The sequence below is a fragment of the Cinclus cinclus genome, chromosome 5 (genome assembly GCF_963662255.1).
Source record: "Cinclus cinclus chromosome 5, bCinCin1.1, whole genome shotgun sequence".
Taxonomy (NCBI): Eukaryota; Metazoa; Chordata; class Aves; order Passeriformes; family Cinclidae; genus Cinclus; species Cinclus cinclus.
In genome coordinates this window covers 46,490,899-46,508,446 of record NC_085050.1, presented here as the reverse complement: position 1 = coordinate 46,508,446, position 17,548 = coordinate 46,490,899, and the positions used below count along the sequence as shown (strand labels likewise).

Sequence of the window (17,548 nt, the reverse complement as noted above, 5' to 3'; positions counted from 1 at the left end):
CTAAGAATTTGCAATTATATCTATTACTGGAAGATTAAAAAAATAATAGAGAAATAACCTCTACTTTTTTAATCTGTCCAGTCTATGCAACATTAGTTACTAAGCAGCTCTGAAGAGACATGGTCAGATGGCAAAAGCATTATAATGAGAAACAAAAAATGCAGTGATATGCATAAAATGTTTATTTCATAAGCTTCTCTTGGGCTTGTTTATTTCAGTAGCACCTTATTTTGGCCACTGATCTCAAAAGTTTGAGAATTATAAGCTATTATCATGAGCAAAAATCCTAGATGATCCCATATAACATGCTTTGAAAAATTGTATCCTCAAACTGAATTAAAATACTAAAAGTCTGTGTTCTCTTTAAGTATGTTCTTTTCTGCTACACACTATAATTTGATGTGCACTGGTATATGTATGTTTCTTTTTGGTTTTGTTTTTTTTTTTAACAGATTTCTGTGGATACCAAAGCTCAGGACACAGTATCAATCTCATCGTGATGCTTGAACATCTGTAGCTCACTGGAGGATTTAAAAATAAATTCAGTATGACCTAGTTGGCTTGACTAGGAAATTTTATAATGTCTTCTGGGACAAGTATCAGCAGAAATAGGCAGGCTCCCAGACTGGAGGGTGTTGACCCAGAAACATGCATGATAGTGTTTAGAACACACTGGGCACAGGTAATGTTAATTAGTTTTACTGATTGAAGTAAGTTTCATTAATACAAATTTGTTTCATTCTTTCTTTTGGGATAATCCTGAATTGCACAGGAACAAATGTCTTTCCTGCAGAATGTAGTAGATGACACTGAACTATTTTTAAAATGCAAAGGTAATTGACCTTTCAAGGTATGGTTAGCCTTTACTAATCACACTTTGAACTCTGGATTTGCATCTAAATGGGAAGTGATAGGACATGGTAATATCTTATTGAAGGCCTAGATCTTATTACTGGCTTTCCTATTGATTTATTGTGACTTGCACCATGTTGCAGGCTTCTTTCCCTTGTGCTGGGTGAGTCTTGCCTATCTTTTATAAAGTAAATTAGCTTCACAGTGCAAAGCTGTATGCATTTATTATGGGTATATGTAGATTATACACTTCAGCATATTCTAAAAATTGTGCGTCATCAGGATTGTAATTGCTTTTAAGCAAATATGTTTTGCTGTGAGCACCATAATATCAGGTTTTGTTTGCTGCAGTAATATGAATAACCTAACAATTTAGATAATATTGATTTCTGTGCTGTTCTTGTTCTTTGGTTCTCTCAAGAAACCAGCCAGGTAAATGGTGGTGTTTCTGAGATGTTTCTAGAGTCAGAGGTGCCGTCGTTCAAGAAAGAGTTACCTTTTCTCATCTAACTAGTGATGTGTCATGTTAAGGAAGCTGATGTTCCTTTATGGTTTTGTGGCAGTTATCCTCCACAAAAAGGCTAAAGACAATAGGGTTTTTTCAGAAAATTATCTTTATTGTTTGCATGCATAACATAATGTAATTCAGGGTAAGAAGTGCTGGTATGACTATTATTTCTATATTGAAAGTTGCAAGAGTATGTGGGCATCAGTGACCATTTGGTATCATATATAAGGTGTCAAGCAAAGAATAGCACTGTGGGCTGCTACTACTCTGATTACTGCAAATCAGCCCATGAAATTGATATTCCTGAGCACAGTTACTCTTGCTGGAGAACAGGCCTTTTGATTTCAGTCCTCTGTGACAGTCTTGTTTCAAACATAGTGGAAACTCAATTTCTGAACACCATAGACACATAGTTTATCCCTGTTTGAGAGAACCCCTGGTTTTCAGGAATAGGGTAAATGACAAATTTCGGTGCTTATTAAAAAAGGTGAACAACAGCAGTGTATTTTTACCTTGTAGATGCCAAATGTAAAATTTCAGGTTTTGTCTGTCAAACTTCCTAAATTTGAAAACATAAAAAAACTTCATGCTTTTTGTGTTAAACAATTTTGATAAATATTTTTTCTTGTAGCGATAGGTGCATGTTTTTTATGATGCATTCAAATGCATTAAAACTGATATATCTTCGTTTCTCTTTAGGTTCTGAAAATCTTAGAGAAGCATGATCCTTTGAAAAATACTCAGGCAAAGTACGGGGCAATCTTACCTGATGAGGCCAGCACTGTGCAGAATTATGTGGAGCACATGCTTTTCTTATTAATTGAGGAGCAAGCAAAAGATGCCTCAATGGGGCCTATTCTGGAGTTCGTGGTCTCAGAAAACATCATGGAGAAGCTTTTCCTTTGGAGCCTACGGCGAGAGTTCACCGATGAGACAAAAATTGAGCAACTCAAAATGTACGAAATGCTCATAACCCAATCTCATCAGCCTTTGCTGCATCACAAGCCCATTTTGAAGCCTTTGATGATGTTGCTGAGTTCCTGCTCAGGAACAACCACTCCAACAGTGGAAACAGAGTTGGTTGTCCTCTTGAGCCAGCTCTGCTCAATAATAGCCAAAGATCCCTCCATTCTAGAACTGTTTTTCCATACTAGTGAGGACCAAGGAGCTGCCAATTTCCTAATTTTTTCCCTGCTGATCCCCTTCATCCATCGAGAAGGAACAGTAGGCCAACAGGCCCGGGATGCACTGCTTTTCATAATGTCTCTGTCTGCAGAAAACAACCTTGTTGCAAACCACATAGCAGAAAACACCTATTTTTGCCCAGTAAGTTGTTCTTATTTTACATGGTCTTCAGTGCTAAACTAACTGTCCTGCATTCTTTCCTCCTTTTCTGTCGTTTTCGGTAAAGAAGTGTTATAACACATTTGTTTTTGCTAACACTTATTTCACAAATGGTAATGCTATTTAAACCACCCCCAATGCCAAACGCAGTCTTGCTTCTTGTTTCCATACCAGTATCTTGTGCTTTTGGGCCAGCTGAAGTGTTTTTTCAGTCACACAGTGAATCGGATCGGAAAACTGATGGAAGTTGTAGCAGAACATAGTGGGAGGGAAATCCGTTTTGTCTCACGGTAAGGCACCTCTGAAATTCTTGGGCTGGAGGGAGTGAGAAAGGGGAGTGAGGTGTCCTGAGGTAGTTGTTTCAGGTGGCAGCACCTGAAAACACCACAAGCACCACACAAGCTTCAGCTTCTGTGTTTCCCACACTTTCAGTTCAACAGTTCAAAAAACAAGTGTGAGAATAGTGAGAGTGTTACAAAAATGTTACAATTCTTGGAAGATAAAAGGGAGATTTGTTCACTGTCACAAAATTGGATGTTTCTATGGCTGTCTCAGGCTAACCACCATCTTGCTATGTTGTTCTCTGTTACAAAACTTGTAAAAAACAGCACCGTTGCATTGTTACACCTGGCAAATTGATCTTACTACATGAGTAGAAAACCTTTACTTAACTTGCTCTAAGTAAAGTAATCTGATTTAACTAACAAAGCTGTGCTACTGCAGTTTTAAATCTAAAGCAAACTGGAGTAACACCACCTGCTTCTTCATGCCTTATCACAGTCTGAGATCTGCAGTGGGTGTGTTCAAACCCAAGTATCATTCTGTACAGAAGTTGCTCTTGTGGGTCAGTTTTTGGTCAGACTCTTTTATATTCTGCATGACTTGCATTTGAATTTAATAATTCCTGGGAAATTTAAATGGAGGAGAGTCTTTCATGGCTACTAAAGCAGAGAGCTGTAGAAGAGAAAGTACTAGAATCCCTGCCACTTCTTGACAACCTAAGGTTTCCATTTATTCTGAGATTGCTTTGAGCAGTAGGGCAGAACCTCATTTGCAGGATAGGTGAGACCTAAAAATCGACAAGAAAACTTTTAAATGGTTTCTTCTGTCGGTTGTAATTATTGCATCAATTTGAGACTCCAGTTGATTTTGAGGTCTCCTCAAGAGGAGAGAGATATTGCCAAGGAATATGATATTGGTTCTCAAACTGTCCCCAAGGCAGATACCATTATTGGATCCATGCTATAACTTCCATAATTACATTTTCCTATTAGCTTTAAAAGAAACCAACCAAACACAAAAGCCAGCCTTATTACACTGGAGATTAAAGCCAGCTTTCAACAGCAGGGAGCCATGGCCAACAGTCATTCCAATTAGGAAGGCTTCTTGTCAAAATGTGCTAAAATCAGACTTTTCTCAACAGTAGTGAGGTTGGCCTAAGTCTATAATAAGACTTTAATGTAATGCCATATATTTAGTATACTAGCACAACATCTTTTTTGAATTTGAGTTGTGATGAGCTGAAAAGCAGATTTTGTTTTGATGGAGGATTTTGTAGGTGTTGGTCACATTGCTGTATATCATTGAAATCAGTGCAAATGTTGCCTAAGGTACTCTGCAAAACAGTTAATGCAGTCCTGTGCTGTTAGCAGAAACTTCTGGGTGGCACTGTGTTGATGCTATCTCTGTTTCTGAGGACAGGTTGGCATGTTGAGTTTTCTTTACCATGCCTTTTTGCATAATAAAGGCATCCCCTGGGGTGGGGTCTGGCCATAAATCTCTGCTGCCTCATGTACCAGATAAGTGTTAGATCTCTGCCAAGTGAACCTGAAGGTTTTCTTGATAATGTTTTTTTACCTAACTTTGGTGAGCATCTTTTTAAAAACTGGCTTGTCCATAGATCCACAGTATTCAAAACTGCAGGTGAAAAAAACTATAAGGAAGGAAGGAGACTGTTTGCAGTGCAGTACATCACTAACATATGTTTTTAACATGGAATGTGTGGGTAAACTATTCAGTAAAGTTTTCTGATTTTGCACCAAATAATTATCATGTTTTGACGTGAAAGTTTTCTGGGTATGATTGAAGATATTATCTGTTCAGCATTATAATAATAAAAAAAAATGTTTCTAAAGAATTTTGAGCAGGGTAACATCTCAAAGTCCCTCACAAAACTTTGTAAATACCTTGCATCGTAGGAAAGCAACTTTTATTGCAGGAGAGCTGGTTCTGCAGTGCCCCTGAAAAGTTGTGCCTTGCAAAGAGATGGAAAGACTATGGATGTGGGAGAGAATTATTAAAATGAAGTAATTGTCCAGATAGTGATTGTTTATGCATTAACAACACATTATAATCACATAATAGGCCTGGGATTACAAATCGTATAATCATGACTCACTTCTGTGAGTCAAGAGAAAGTAAATAAAGAAACTGGTTGTAAAGAGACTCATGACTCGATGAGAAAGAAAATGCTGGAGATGCTTGTAAAAGTAGATGAGCATGGAGGGCTGACATGACAAATGCTGGAAGGAGTTTAGAAGGACACTGCTTTGCATAAAACAAAAAATAAAACCAATCTTGGTTTTTCAGGATGTAAATGCTTTCATTTCCTTCCCTTTCAGATTATTTTTTTCATTAATGTTTCATTACTGATTAAAAAATCTATTCTGTTGGTAATTTCAGATGGTAACTCTGTTTATACCATATACTTTGTGAACATTTTGAAATATTTTTTTATCTAAAGAGATGAAATTGCTTGCTATGGCTACTCTGTCTCAGTGCTTAAAAAACATAATTTCATAGAACCAATTGTTGTACTTCATAGCAAAAATAAGAGCTTCTTAATCTTTACAGATTTTAGCAACTGCATCTGTTGCTTCTTACTTCAGTAAGTCTGACAAACTAAAGAATTCAAGACATTGACTGATTATGAATTCACTGTTTCTATTACTGGAGAGTAGTATGTTTTGTTCAAGGTCAGCTTCTTGCACTTAAGGGCTAATACCCGTATGAAGGAGAAATGTGGATGGGACATGGCTCTGAGAATCAGATAACATAGTGAGAGGGGGTGGTTGTGATTATGAATAGTAATTAAATTTTAAGCAGACAATGGAAAATCAAGTGTGCATTAATTCAAAGTTCACAAGACAAATGTCAAATTCTCTCATCGTTGGAGGCCTGGGTTTGTGAGAGTAAGTGTTTGTCTGAGTTATGTATAGGTAGTTCTAAAACAGCTTTTTTCTGAGCTCTTGTACTGTGAGAAAGAAAAAAAACCCAAAGAGATTCTGGTTGTAGAAGAATGGGATTTTACAAATAAAGTTTTGCTCAATAGCTTTAGTTTCTCAATCTTTTAACTTTTCTCCAGCTTTGTCCTTCATTTCTCTGTGTATATAGAACTGTGCATATGTCACTGTACTAAAGCAGTCAATTTCCACAGTATTCTCCCCTCCCCATTAATATTTGACTTACTTACCTATGCCAGCATAAATCCATCTTCAACATTATGTGAATTAGGAATAAAAAGTATTCAGAAAAGACAGCCTTTGTCTTTTATGGATTTTGCCTTGTATGGATTAACAGTTACAATTGCTTGTGCTTGTGTATGATCAAAACCTGAGCACCTGTGAACCCTTGGTCTTTGATCAGGACATTGTAAACTATTTGTTTTCCAGTGTTTTCTAGTAGATAAGATCTGTGTTTCATCTCAGCTTTAACAATCTAGCCCTGTAGATGCCAAATAGCTTTTTGTAAGAGGAAATAGTCTTAGAAGAGTCTGTTGAATTAAAATTAAAAAGATTTCCATCAGGCCAATTAATAATGTTCCTGTTAAAATGAGAATCATCTTTAAAAATTATCATGAAGTTGTATGAAATCATCTCAGAAGGATGAGAGTCCTAAGTAATATTTAGAAAGTTTCTGGCTTCAAATAACTGTAATAATTAAAAACTGCATCTGAAAATACCATACTCTAGATACATTCAGTAAAATTTAAAAACCTTTATGGAAATAAGCTTTCTAAATTGTAACTAAAAATACTCTCTTGTTCTTCAGTGATATATTCTACATAAATCACCTGTAAGGCTTAATGTTACTGGAAAAATTGTTTAAATAACTGATTTCAGACTTTTTAAGTTTTTTGCTTCCCTCCTACAGATGAATAAGGAAAAAGGAAAATTACAAACAGTTGAATTTACTTTTTTTTTAAAGTGGATTCAGCTGAGTTTAATCACCTGTCAATCAAAATCAACGTGTTCTTGTGGTGTAAGTGGGGCTGAACTTCATTTATGTTGATGGGGCACTTTCCCCCTCCATTTCTGATGTTTCATGTTTCTAAGTGAAATGACTTCATACGTGTTTGAGCAGTGACATTTGAATCACCAACAAAAGACGAGCTGCAGATAATGGCACTGGTGGATGTTTCTAAAAGGGACTGAAGGAAAGTGCAAAATAAGTTTAGAAAAATATAAAAAATTATAATTTAAGATTAAAAAAAACCAAGATAACCTGATTTTCTCCATCACTTTTTCCTAAATACCAGATCTTAAAAGAAACATATTATATGGAAGGCTCTTTAAAATATTTGTTTTTCTGCCACAGGACTTTTTTGAAAGGAAATTAAATTAATCTCAACAGTCTCTTATGTTGCTAAAACTAATAGGAGAAACCATTTGTGGTACTGCCATTCAAGCAGATGGACCATTGGGAGATTAACTTATTTCCTTTTCTGTTTCTGAAATACAGGTGCTAGCAACAGGACTAAGTGGCCTCTATTCATCTTTGCCTACAAAGCTGGAAGAAAAAGGAGAAGAATGGCACTGTCTGATGAAAGATGACTGGCTTTTGTCACCAGCCCTTGTACAATTCATGAATTCTCTTGAATTTTGCAATGCTGTGATACAGGTAACTGAATGGAGTTAGCTTGCTCTTTAGAAGTAGTAGCAAGTTATATCTCCTGCAGAAGTTTATAAGTTATAGAGTTGATTTATTTTTGTTAATGTCAGGAACTATTGAAGTTAGACTAAAACAAGCTGCTTAAAAAATGAATGCATTGTACTGTCTGTCCTGGTTATAAGGGTGAACTAATATATTTGTATTTTTCAGGTGGCAAATGTTTCAAATGAAAGCTTGATATTACATTATGTAATTGGGAGCATTTTCTGTTAAAAGAAAAAACAAATATTTATTGCATTTTAGTACCACTGTTAATCCTAGAAGTAAATTGAATGTCTTTACATGTGGGAAAATGTAGGGTTTATATCTGTATTTGTTTAAGCTCTTGTAATGGCATACAAAAGAAAATAGTGAAAATAATCTGTTTTGCTTGTTGGTGAGTACAACATAAAGCCTTCCAAGCAGAATTAATTACGTGTCATCCTGGAAGTATAGCTTCATTTTAAGATTGGCCTGTTTTGAGTCTATTCTATTCTTCCAGGTTCCTTTTTCAGTGCTTTGTTCTCTTACTGTTTTTTTCCAATTTAAATGTAAAATGAAATTCTTGTCTTTATATATTGTTTTTAAGGTTTGAATACTCAATAGAACCCAAATCCAGTATTTCATTAAAACAGGATATAAATTCTACAGAAACTGTGCAATTGTGTTACTTGAAAAAATGTGCTGGATAGGATTGAAAAATCTAGTCACATTGACTGTTGAATGTAAGATATGTTTCAGTACAATGTGTGCAAAGTACTCTAAAGGAACTGATTGAATATTAAAGCCTTGAACAAGCAAAAATAATAGTGTCATTTTTCAAATGCACTATACAAGATTTTTAGCATGTATGTTTGAATGTAAAGAGGAGACCGCATTAATTTTGGTGTGTAACCAGAGTTATTTTACAGATCTACGTTTGCAGGAGATTGTAGATGATACCTTTATTGTAAAAAAAAATATATATGAAGCGTACTACAGAAAAAAATAATAATTAGTTGTTTTAAAAACACTGTTCAAGTAGATACAAAATGGTTAAGGATATCAGCTAACATGCAGAAAGAGCAGTTTCTGACTGCTGCGTCATTGTATCTATATAGTCTTCAGCTGATTTGAAAGCTCAGTTACTGTAGGAGTTTTTACTTTGCACATGGACTGGTCTGTGTTCACCCAAAAACTTTGGCCAGAGATTAAAAAAGAGCAGAGTAGCCAAAACCTCTTGCCATTTACTACATTTTCCCTGGACCACAGCATAGGAAGGGCCAGTCTTTTTCTTCTTACCAAATTAAGAGTTACAAGTTGAAGTGTGGTAAGAGTTACGGTTGGAGAATCTATTGAAGGCCACGTATAGGCTGTGACACTCCATTCTTTGTGAACTTCAAACATACTATATTGGCTTTGAAAGCTTCTGAATGGAATTTTATTTTGCTCTTATATACATGAATTGATGTGTTTTCATTGCAAAGATAAAATGAATGTTTAATTACAAAAGTACATTTTTGGCTTCTGATAATATTTTGGGTGTTTTTGTTTGTTTGATGTTTTAAAGCTCTTAACCATCCTATTGAATTATTTATGCTGGTTTTTTTTGTAATTCATGTTTGTTTTACAGTGGCTGGGTGAAGGGCATGTGAACATTGTATTCTTACCCCATAACTAGAGAGTCCTTTGGTTTACCTACTCTTCAGCTGTAGGATAGCAGCTGTTCTGTTTTTCTTTATTGTAGAAGGACAGGATAACAATGGCAAATCCACCTTCAAGTGGCAATGTTGCAGGAGCTGAATTTAAAATTTCAGATCTTACTTTGATACATGGCTATGTATGCTTTTCTGTCCATCCATTCATCTTTGTCAGCATGCAGGAAGATAGAAAAGTCATGTCTCTAAGTTTGGCAGACTTACTATCAAGCAGCTATGTGTATTTCTTTGTAGAAGAAATAGTTGTTAAGAACCCGAATCATATCAAATGCTGGTGAGAAGAACTAACAACATCTTATTAAATGGGAAAGAGTTTTGGTAGTGAATAATAGCATTCTGTGCCCTGTCTTTTAAATATAACAAGAAGTGTTCTGTGTCTTTCTCTCTCCCACCCCCTTAGGTGGCACATCCCTTGATACGCAACCAGCTTGTGAATTACATTTACAATGGATTTTTGGTGCCAGTAATGGCTCCTGCACTCCATAAGGTCAGTGACATCTGCAAGCATGGCACAAAAGAATAACAGGAAGAAGTTATGGAAGATCTCTGTGTAAAGATACTTACTATCACATGTATTGTCAGTAGTGCCTTCCATGCAGTTCCAATACATTTCTAGACTCACTTTCCATCTTTTCATTCTATATATTTTCTCAAGCAACATATAGGTATTTCTGAAGGTGTTTAAAATTAAGTGTAATGAAGAACCAAAATGCCTGTGTTGTTCTAGACTCATATATTATCAACATAGCAGTGACATTTTAGACATTTCATTGTGGCAGACATGTTTCCATGAGCATTTTTTTTCCTAAATGACTTTTTTCCATGTGGGAAGATGCCCACAAGGAACATCTTTAGGCAAGAAATATTACGCTAGTCTTAGAAAAGTTGCTGTTATTTTGTAGTTCCTTACCATATTGGGTAGAGTTATTTTCCTAAAGTAGAGTTTGCCATCAGTTTTCTAATGTATTAGAGTGCAATTTATGTTACTTCAAAGAAAAAAGAATCCATTTTTTCTTTGAATTTTGGGGTTTATCCTTTGCAAAATATGTCACCAATGTTAGGGAAGTATGTTTTTTTTTGGTTAGGCTGCAAAAAGCTACATTTCCAACTGTTGCAGAATATGTCAATTATGTCAATTTCCCATCCCTGAAAATGTTCAAGGCCGGGTTGGATAGGACTTTGAACAACCTGGTGTAATGGAATATGTCTCTGCAGGTGAGTTGGAACTAGATGATCTTTAAGGTCCCCTATAACCCAGGTCATCATATGGTTCTGTGATTTTATGAATTAACCGTTTTCATTACCCTGTAAAAGAAAACCTCTTTTGAGAAGAAAGTGTAGGAGCAGCTGAAAGTAAAAATCCATTAAAAAGCTTTCAGAAGCAAACTAAAAAAATTACTTTTGTAAGGTCTCCTAAGTCTCACAAAGCCAACCAAACATAAAGCATTGCAGTTGTTCCATTTTCTGAAGGACAGTGAAACATCATACCCTGCTTTCTTGTTCGCTGCTTGTTTTGGTAGCACACACAGTTCTTCATGGTAAATAGTCACCAGGAAAGTCATAAGCAATGTAGAGACTTTTTCAATGATTTGGCAGACCTCAAACACTTGGGAATTGGGTGAGGGTTGAAGTAAAATTTGGCTGTGATCCAGATCAAGCTGTCGTCTGTAGTTCACCTCCTTAGCTGATAATAATTGTTTCTATTTCTGTATCTGGACTTAATCCCTTACCAAGACTGGAAATTAGAAGTGAAAAGCCTAACCAGTTATAGGTCAAAGTTATGGATTATGAGGGAGATATCAGAATGGATTCTGGTCTTAGTGAGTACTATTTTGTTTCTGAAGTATTCGAGACTAATCTTAGACTTTTTTGAGCACTAACATACCTCTAAAAGCCACTCTTATCAGTCAGTAAATCTCCTGACCTCCTATTAGGTTGTTTACTTCCCCATTGACATTAAATAATTTAAAGATGGCTGTTGTGATTACTTTTTTCCTTTGATGAAAATTCTGATTGCATACTCTGAAAGTGGGTGAAATCATATTTCTCTTGAAAGCAGGGATGTTGGCTGCAAGGTGACTTTCAAAGCCTAGATCTTTCTTGAACACTGATATTCTGTTTGGTGTCTTGTTCTTCCAGTAATAAACCTTTCCTTGATTAGCATTAAAAATTGACCTCTTCCTCGTTAAAAATTAACTCCTTGTGTATAAACTTCAAATTATTTTAGTGGAGAAGATGGATTGCACTATCTAGTGGATCTGATACAAGGCTCTCACATTTGCGAGACCAATTAAGGAATTAAGTAAGTTGAGGCACATTTGACCTCTTCAGTCTTTTTGTTCTGTGCGCCATTTAATAACAGAAAATGAATATTTTGCCTTCTTGCTTTTGGGACGCATTACTGTGCACTATGATAATTACACTGCAACAACACTTTCATACATTAAAATAATTTCCAGTTGCCATTGAAAACATTAATGCTAAGGGGAGGAGTGAACTTTGAAAACTGTATCTCCCATTTGGGGACTTCATGTTGTACTTAACCTTGAGGTCAATAAAAGATTGGAAAGGGCCAAAATGAGAAGCCAGATGTATCATGACACTTTTAAAAACAGAAGTTCTTTCATTTGGCACAATACTAAATGGATCTTGATTTTTTTTCTTTTAAACTCATTGAAGTTGCTTTGGTGTCATAAAGTCTATCTACTAGTGGCTGAAAAGTTTAGTTTTAATTAAGTCATTCAGTTTGGATTGTTCTAATTCATTGTGGCTTTAGTTCAACTGCAGTGTATATTGGAGCATGGTATAAACACCTGATTAGGAAGACAGATTAGTACAAGGTTAAAGGGTGGTAAGTAGAGATTATAATAATTACTGATACATCTTCCTAAGGTATTTCTATAAATCTTATTTCTAGAATTTAACTGGTGTGGAACAGCTGCTTCTGATAATTTTTGGCAATGGAAAGAAGGAAGGAAGGAAAGGAAGGAAGGAAGGAAGTCTAGACTTCATGTGGCATACTGGTCTTACCATCCCACATCCAAACTGGCACTCATGGCTCAATCTTAGTGTAAAAACTGGGAGGGAGATGAGGTTCTGGCTCTGCTTTTGAATGGCTTTTAGGCAGTTACAGCACTTTTGTAGAAATATAAGTGAAATCATTTTCAGAAGGTGTTGCATATGTATATATTTTGCAGTCCAAACCATGTGCTGGATAATTAGGAGCCACACTTTGGTATTTATAAATATTTTGTTTCCTTTGATACAGTTCAGATTCATTATATACATCCTTTCACTGTAAATGCATGTGATTTCATTTTAGTTTGGCATTCAGAGAATTTGGTTGAAAAAGGCAGCTATTCACATAATCTTGAATGTTTATGTAATTTGTGGTACTTCAATTTATTGAAGAAAGCACTAAAATCTGACAAATTATATTATAAAAACAAATTTTTAATGTCAGTATTTACTCCTCTACTACATGGCATTTATTTGCTAGCTATGATCTAATTATTTTTATACTTCAAAGGTTTGTTTTAACCTGAATAGGCTTGGTTTAGTCTGAATAATGGAAAACTGTACCATATTTTTAGTGTAAAGCATTGCTGCTGGCTAAGTGAACAGAATTGCTCTGCAAAGGTCCTGCCATGGTCCTTTCAATGGACCTCAAGTCTACTGCACATTAACCCACCCAAATAAAAGCCTTTGACTTGGTGTGTTGCTGTGATAATTCAATAATACTTGCTTGATGACTATAGAGCTCAGCTAGGGGGAAATGACCTGTAAATCATACTCTACAGATTAGAAGGAGCATCTTTATAAATATCCTGCAAGACTCAGTTCCCATTTAGGAATAATACCATCTTTCACCTTACTGAAAAACGTTTGGAAAGCTGCTGTAAAAACATAAAAAACAAATGTCACTGGAAAACTTTGAATAGCATTGTGCTTTGCAGAAGCCAATTAACAACTGCAAAACTTAATTTTATCAGCCGTGGTGTGGATATTTGTAAAGATGCCTCTCACTTCTTGCTTCAGCCATGCAGTACAATTGAATTTTAACCTGGCATAAATTGAAGCAGTTTATAAATATAAGCCAAAGGAAGCTGGAACAGTTTGGGTTTTCTGGTTCCCCCAGTGGGGAACCTCTGTCTTTGATTCTGCTTGTCCCTCTTTTTTGCTAGGAAGGCTGTTCATACTTGAAACTGATTAAGACTTTTACCTCTGGATAGTTTTAATCAGAATCCATTTCCTGATCCAATTCATTATGCAACATTAACCCTTTCTGTCTGCCCGCTATAAGCAGGGGGCAAGAAGTTGAAAATTAATAGAAGAGACTGGAAATGGTTGGATTTTTTTTATCAGTGAGGTGAACTTATTCAGGTTAAAACTGCTTGTGGGTAGATCTAGAGGATAAATTCAAATAAGAACATTTGTGGTTTTTTGGGCAATATGAAGTCTATGTAAGAAGGGATATGTGATGGAAAGGAGTAATCATGCAGGCTTATTCTTGTAAGTGAGCATGAAGCTGTAAATTAGAAAATATACTGTATGATTCCCAAGGGAAAACGGCCAGTAGTAAATAATACATGCGATTGGTTTAACAGAGTGAGTGCAATATAATGAACTGAGATTGCAATGACAGGAATTTCTACCTCATTGCTATTACTTGGCAGAGTAGCTTGTAAAAGCTGGATCTCTTTACAGTGTTCTACCTCACCATCTAATCAGTCATCAGAGGAGGCAAGAAAATACTTGAAAATGATTGCATAATTATAGAAGGGTATTACATGGCTAAAAGTGGCCTTCTCTTTTCAATAATCTCCAGTAAAATATCTGTCTGGCCATGAGAACTCTTGGCTAGTTCTTTTTGTTGCAGTTTGCAGATCCCAAAAAAGATGTTGTAACAGCTGATTTTTGTATAGAAAAACATGTGGATTAGGCTTTTGTAATGGTATTTTTAGATTGACACTTTATATATGTTTTGAAAAAAATGCAGCAACTTTTAATTGTTACGTTTGTGGATAAACAAAATAAAACTGTTAGTCATCTGATTAATGCAATGGCCATGATTTTTGTTGTTGTTTTTTTATTTTTAAACCTATAGTTTTATTTTAAGAGCAGAGATACCCCTGATCTCTGCCATTAGCAGAAAGGATCTAATGCAAGGGATGCTAGTGGTGGGTTTCTATTTTTGCTGTTGAGGAAGTGGTGGATTTTGTATTGCTGAAATACCTTTATCCAAAAGGTATTATCAGAACATAGCTTGCAATTTAATCAGAATTTAATCAAAAATTTTATCAAAAACAAACTTGAAATTTAATTACTTATAAAGGGCTTTTCTTGAAAACTACCATGTCTTGACTTTATAGTCTCCCTCTGTTACAGTACTTTTCTTGACATTTGAATTATCAAAAGTGAATAATTTTCAAATTAAATATCAGATTTTTGTAAATTTTGGCTTTTTATTTATCATCTTTTCAAAGATGTTTAATTCTGAGGGCTAGTAGCTAAAAGCTTACTTGGAGAAATGGTACTGTAAGCAGTACAAACCATTTACAATAATGGTTTTTGTAGTACTGCCTCAGGATTTGACTGGAGTGGAGATACTTGACATGGGTTGCACCCGTTTAATTCTCTGTATCTGAGTACTGATTTGAATTCATTAGAAATTTTTCCCCTCTTCTCCCAAATCTATCTCAGGAGACATTTGTTTAAGAGACAGCCAGCAGGCAGTCTGAATGAAGCATAGTTTTGGTATAGTAGAAAACAGATTTTCAAATCACTGCACAAATGGAACTAGTTTCACTTTCAACACTGCATGTTTTATGTGTGATGCAGTCTAAAGAGAATGTATGCAGAGTTAAAAGGGTTTTTGCCAGGGCTGGGTTTAGCCTTTTCTGTCTGATTTTTCCAGCATCCTTCTCTAGTCAATTGCAAAAAAAGTCAGTTCTCCAGAGGCTCAATTAGAGCAGACTAACGTATCCCATGGAGTAAAAGGAAAATCAGCCTTGTGGAGATAAAATTGGCTTTCTTGAAAACTTCTCTAGGTGCCTTGAATCTTCAGAAGTTACACTCACCATCAGATATGCTAAAAGGGAGAAATAAACACAGAATGCAAGGTGGCAAAATAAGATACAGTAATTGTAAAAGCACAGACATGTGCTTGCCAGGTTAGTTGATCTTCTTCCTAAGCAGCATACCTGCCTTGCATTAAAGTGCCCAACTGCAATATTTTTGTGGCAAGGAAGCAGAAGGTCGGTCTCCTTGCTGGTTTGTAGGGCCAAGTGGCACACAAAGGCACTAGAACTTCTAGAACATGATAACATAAAAATTGCTTGTGCAACTTTAACGTGCCTGCTTTGACCCTGCAAAATAGACCCTAGGTTCACTTACTGAGGAAATTTGAAGGAGTGTTGTGGATAAGGCAGTGTGTTTTCACTGAAAATTAAAAAATATTCTGATAAATCCATTTAAATCTTGACAAAACTAGTAATCTTGTCTCTTTCTTGGAAAATGATTTATCAGATTTACCAAATTTTTTCCAAAGAAGATATAAAAATTAAGTGTAATGTGGTACACTTCACAAAACCCCCGCATTTCAAAAAAGTAGGATTTAAGAAGATTACAAGTAACTCCTTTGTGAACTATTAGGGCTTCATTAATCATTGGATGGTTGTTCTAGTGCTTAGTGGTATCAGTGAAGTGTTGGCTATTAAATATGATTTTGTTCTTGTTTACTGCCCAAGCTGTTAGGAGCACTGAGCATGCTCTCAGAATGTAACATTTCTTTTCTAAGCTGCTCTCCAGTTTTCTTCTGCTGCTGCTCTTTGTTGCATTCATGATATGCACTTTGCAAAGCATGTGGATTTCTCTCACTGATAGAAATTGTTGGATGAGTTGTCCAAAGAGTGTGAGTTTTAGAAAAAGGTAACTGCCCTTGTGAATATTCTATTTTTTCTTGCTTTCATGTACAGCTGCAGTATTTGGTACGTGTACATTCTGTCAGCAAGCATTGGTAAAACTGGCAGCCAAGAATGTGCTTCCTTTTTCCCCATAAAGGATGAAGCAGTGATGTGGAGATGTAATGATGTATTATTTTTGTCTGGCCTTTCCTTGGCAGAGAGTTTAAACTTGTCCATGAACTGTATGGAATCATGATGTTACATGAGGGATTTCTTGGGCTTTTCTTTTTACCACTCACTGCTATTTAAAAAAAAAAAAAAAAAACAAAACAAAACAAGACAAGACAGTTCTTAGGACAACAGACGCTAACTTTCACTAACTTTTACCAGAAAGCTATTCCTTTTTACACCACAAGACCCCAAACCTATTCAAAGAAGAAAAAGTTTCTGATTGGAGCTAGGCTGCTTCTATTTCCTGATGAAAAATTGGATTGTTGCTACTTCACAGGTGTTTTGTTTCTAATACCAAAATGAACTAGTATCCCACTGTATTAAGAATGGTGTAGCTGAGTATTAGAATAAAGCCTCAGACTGAGAGTGATTCAATGACCTTAGCTTTAGAGCCTCTCTCTCCATAAGGTCTGCAGGCTGCATACCCCATTCCTGTGTTCAGTATAACCATCCAGAAGCAGCTTGTGTCCTTAAATGCTTTAAAGAGAATGTTTGCATCATGACATTACTGTGTACAAGGCTAATATGCAGCGTAATGGAACAGGGATTTTAATATTTACAGCATGTTACATAAATGTTGCCCTTCTGAGTATTTTCTAAATGTTCTTAGGTTTTAATTGACAGCTTTTTTTTTTTTTTAATAAAATCAGTCTTTTAATTTATCCAGCAAAGTTGGGTAAACAAAAGATGTTTAATACTTCCTTTCATACAGACAGATATTTGTATTTAAGGTTTTGTCTTTGGGCACTTAAGCTTATTAGATTCCTGGGTAACTATATAAAATATGCTGACTTTGCAAGAGCAGTACATGGTGCAGAGGTGGGCTTTGGAATTTTCTGTGCTTTGCCAGTGTGTTCTGTAAATAGATAATCTCCAAGGGATTGCAATAAGCAAAGCAGTGTGGGTTATGTTATGCAAATGTCACATGGATCATTAATTCTATTTTGATCAACTAATAGTAGTGAAGATTTTGAGCTGGGCTTTATGTTGAATGTATTTGTATGTATACTTCTTTTAAAAATTGAGTAAAATGAAAAATTGTGTTGTGGCAAAATAAAAAGGAAAATAATGAAAAATTCTGG

At 35.6% G+C, this 17,548-nt stretch overlaps 1 protein-coding gene across 1 annotated transcript in view; it reads left to right on the top strand.

Moving 5' to 3' along the window:
* The first annotated feature begins 365 nt into the window (after positions 1-365).
* LOC134044500 (FHF complex subunit HOOK-interacting protein 1A-like) overlaps positions 366-17,548 on the top strand; it is a 31,518-nt gene continuing 14,335 nt past the window's right edge. Inside the window, exons 1-4 of the mRNA XM_062493738.1 lie at positions 366-682; positions 2,060-2,686; positions 7,445-7,603; positions 9,731-9,817. Coding sequence (XP_062349722.1) covers positions 581-682; positions 2,060-2,686; positions 7,445-7,603; positions 9,731-9,817 — 975 coding nt within the window. The 5' untranslated portion in view covers positions 366-580. The remainder of the gene's footprint in view (positions 683-2,059; positions 2,687-7,444; positions 7,604-9,730; positions 9,818-17,548) is intronic.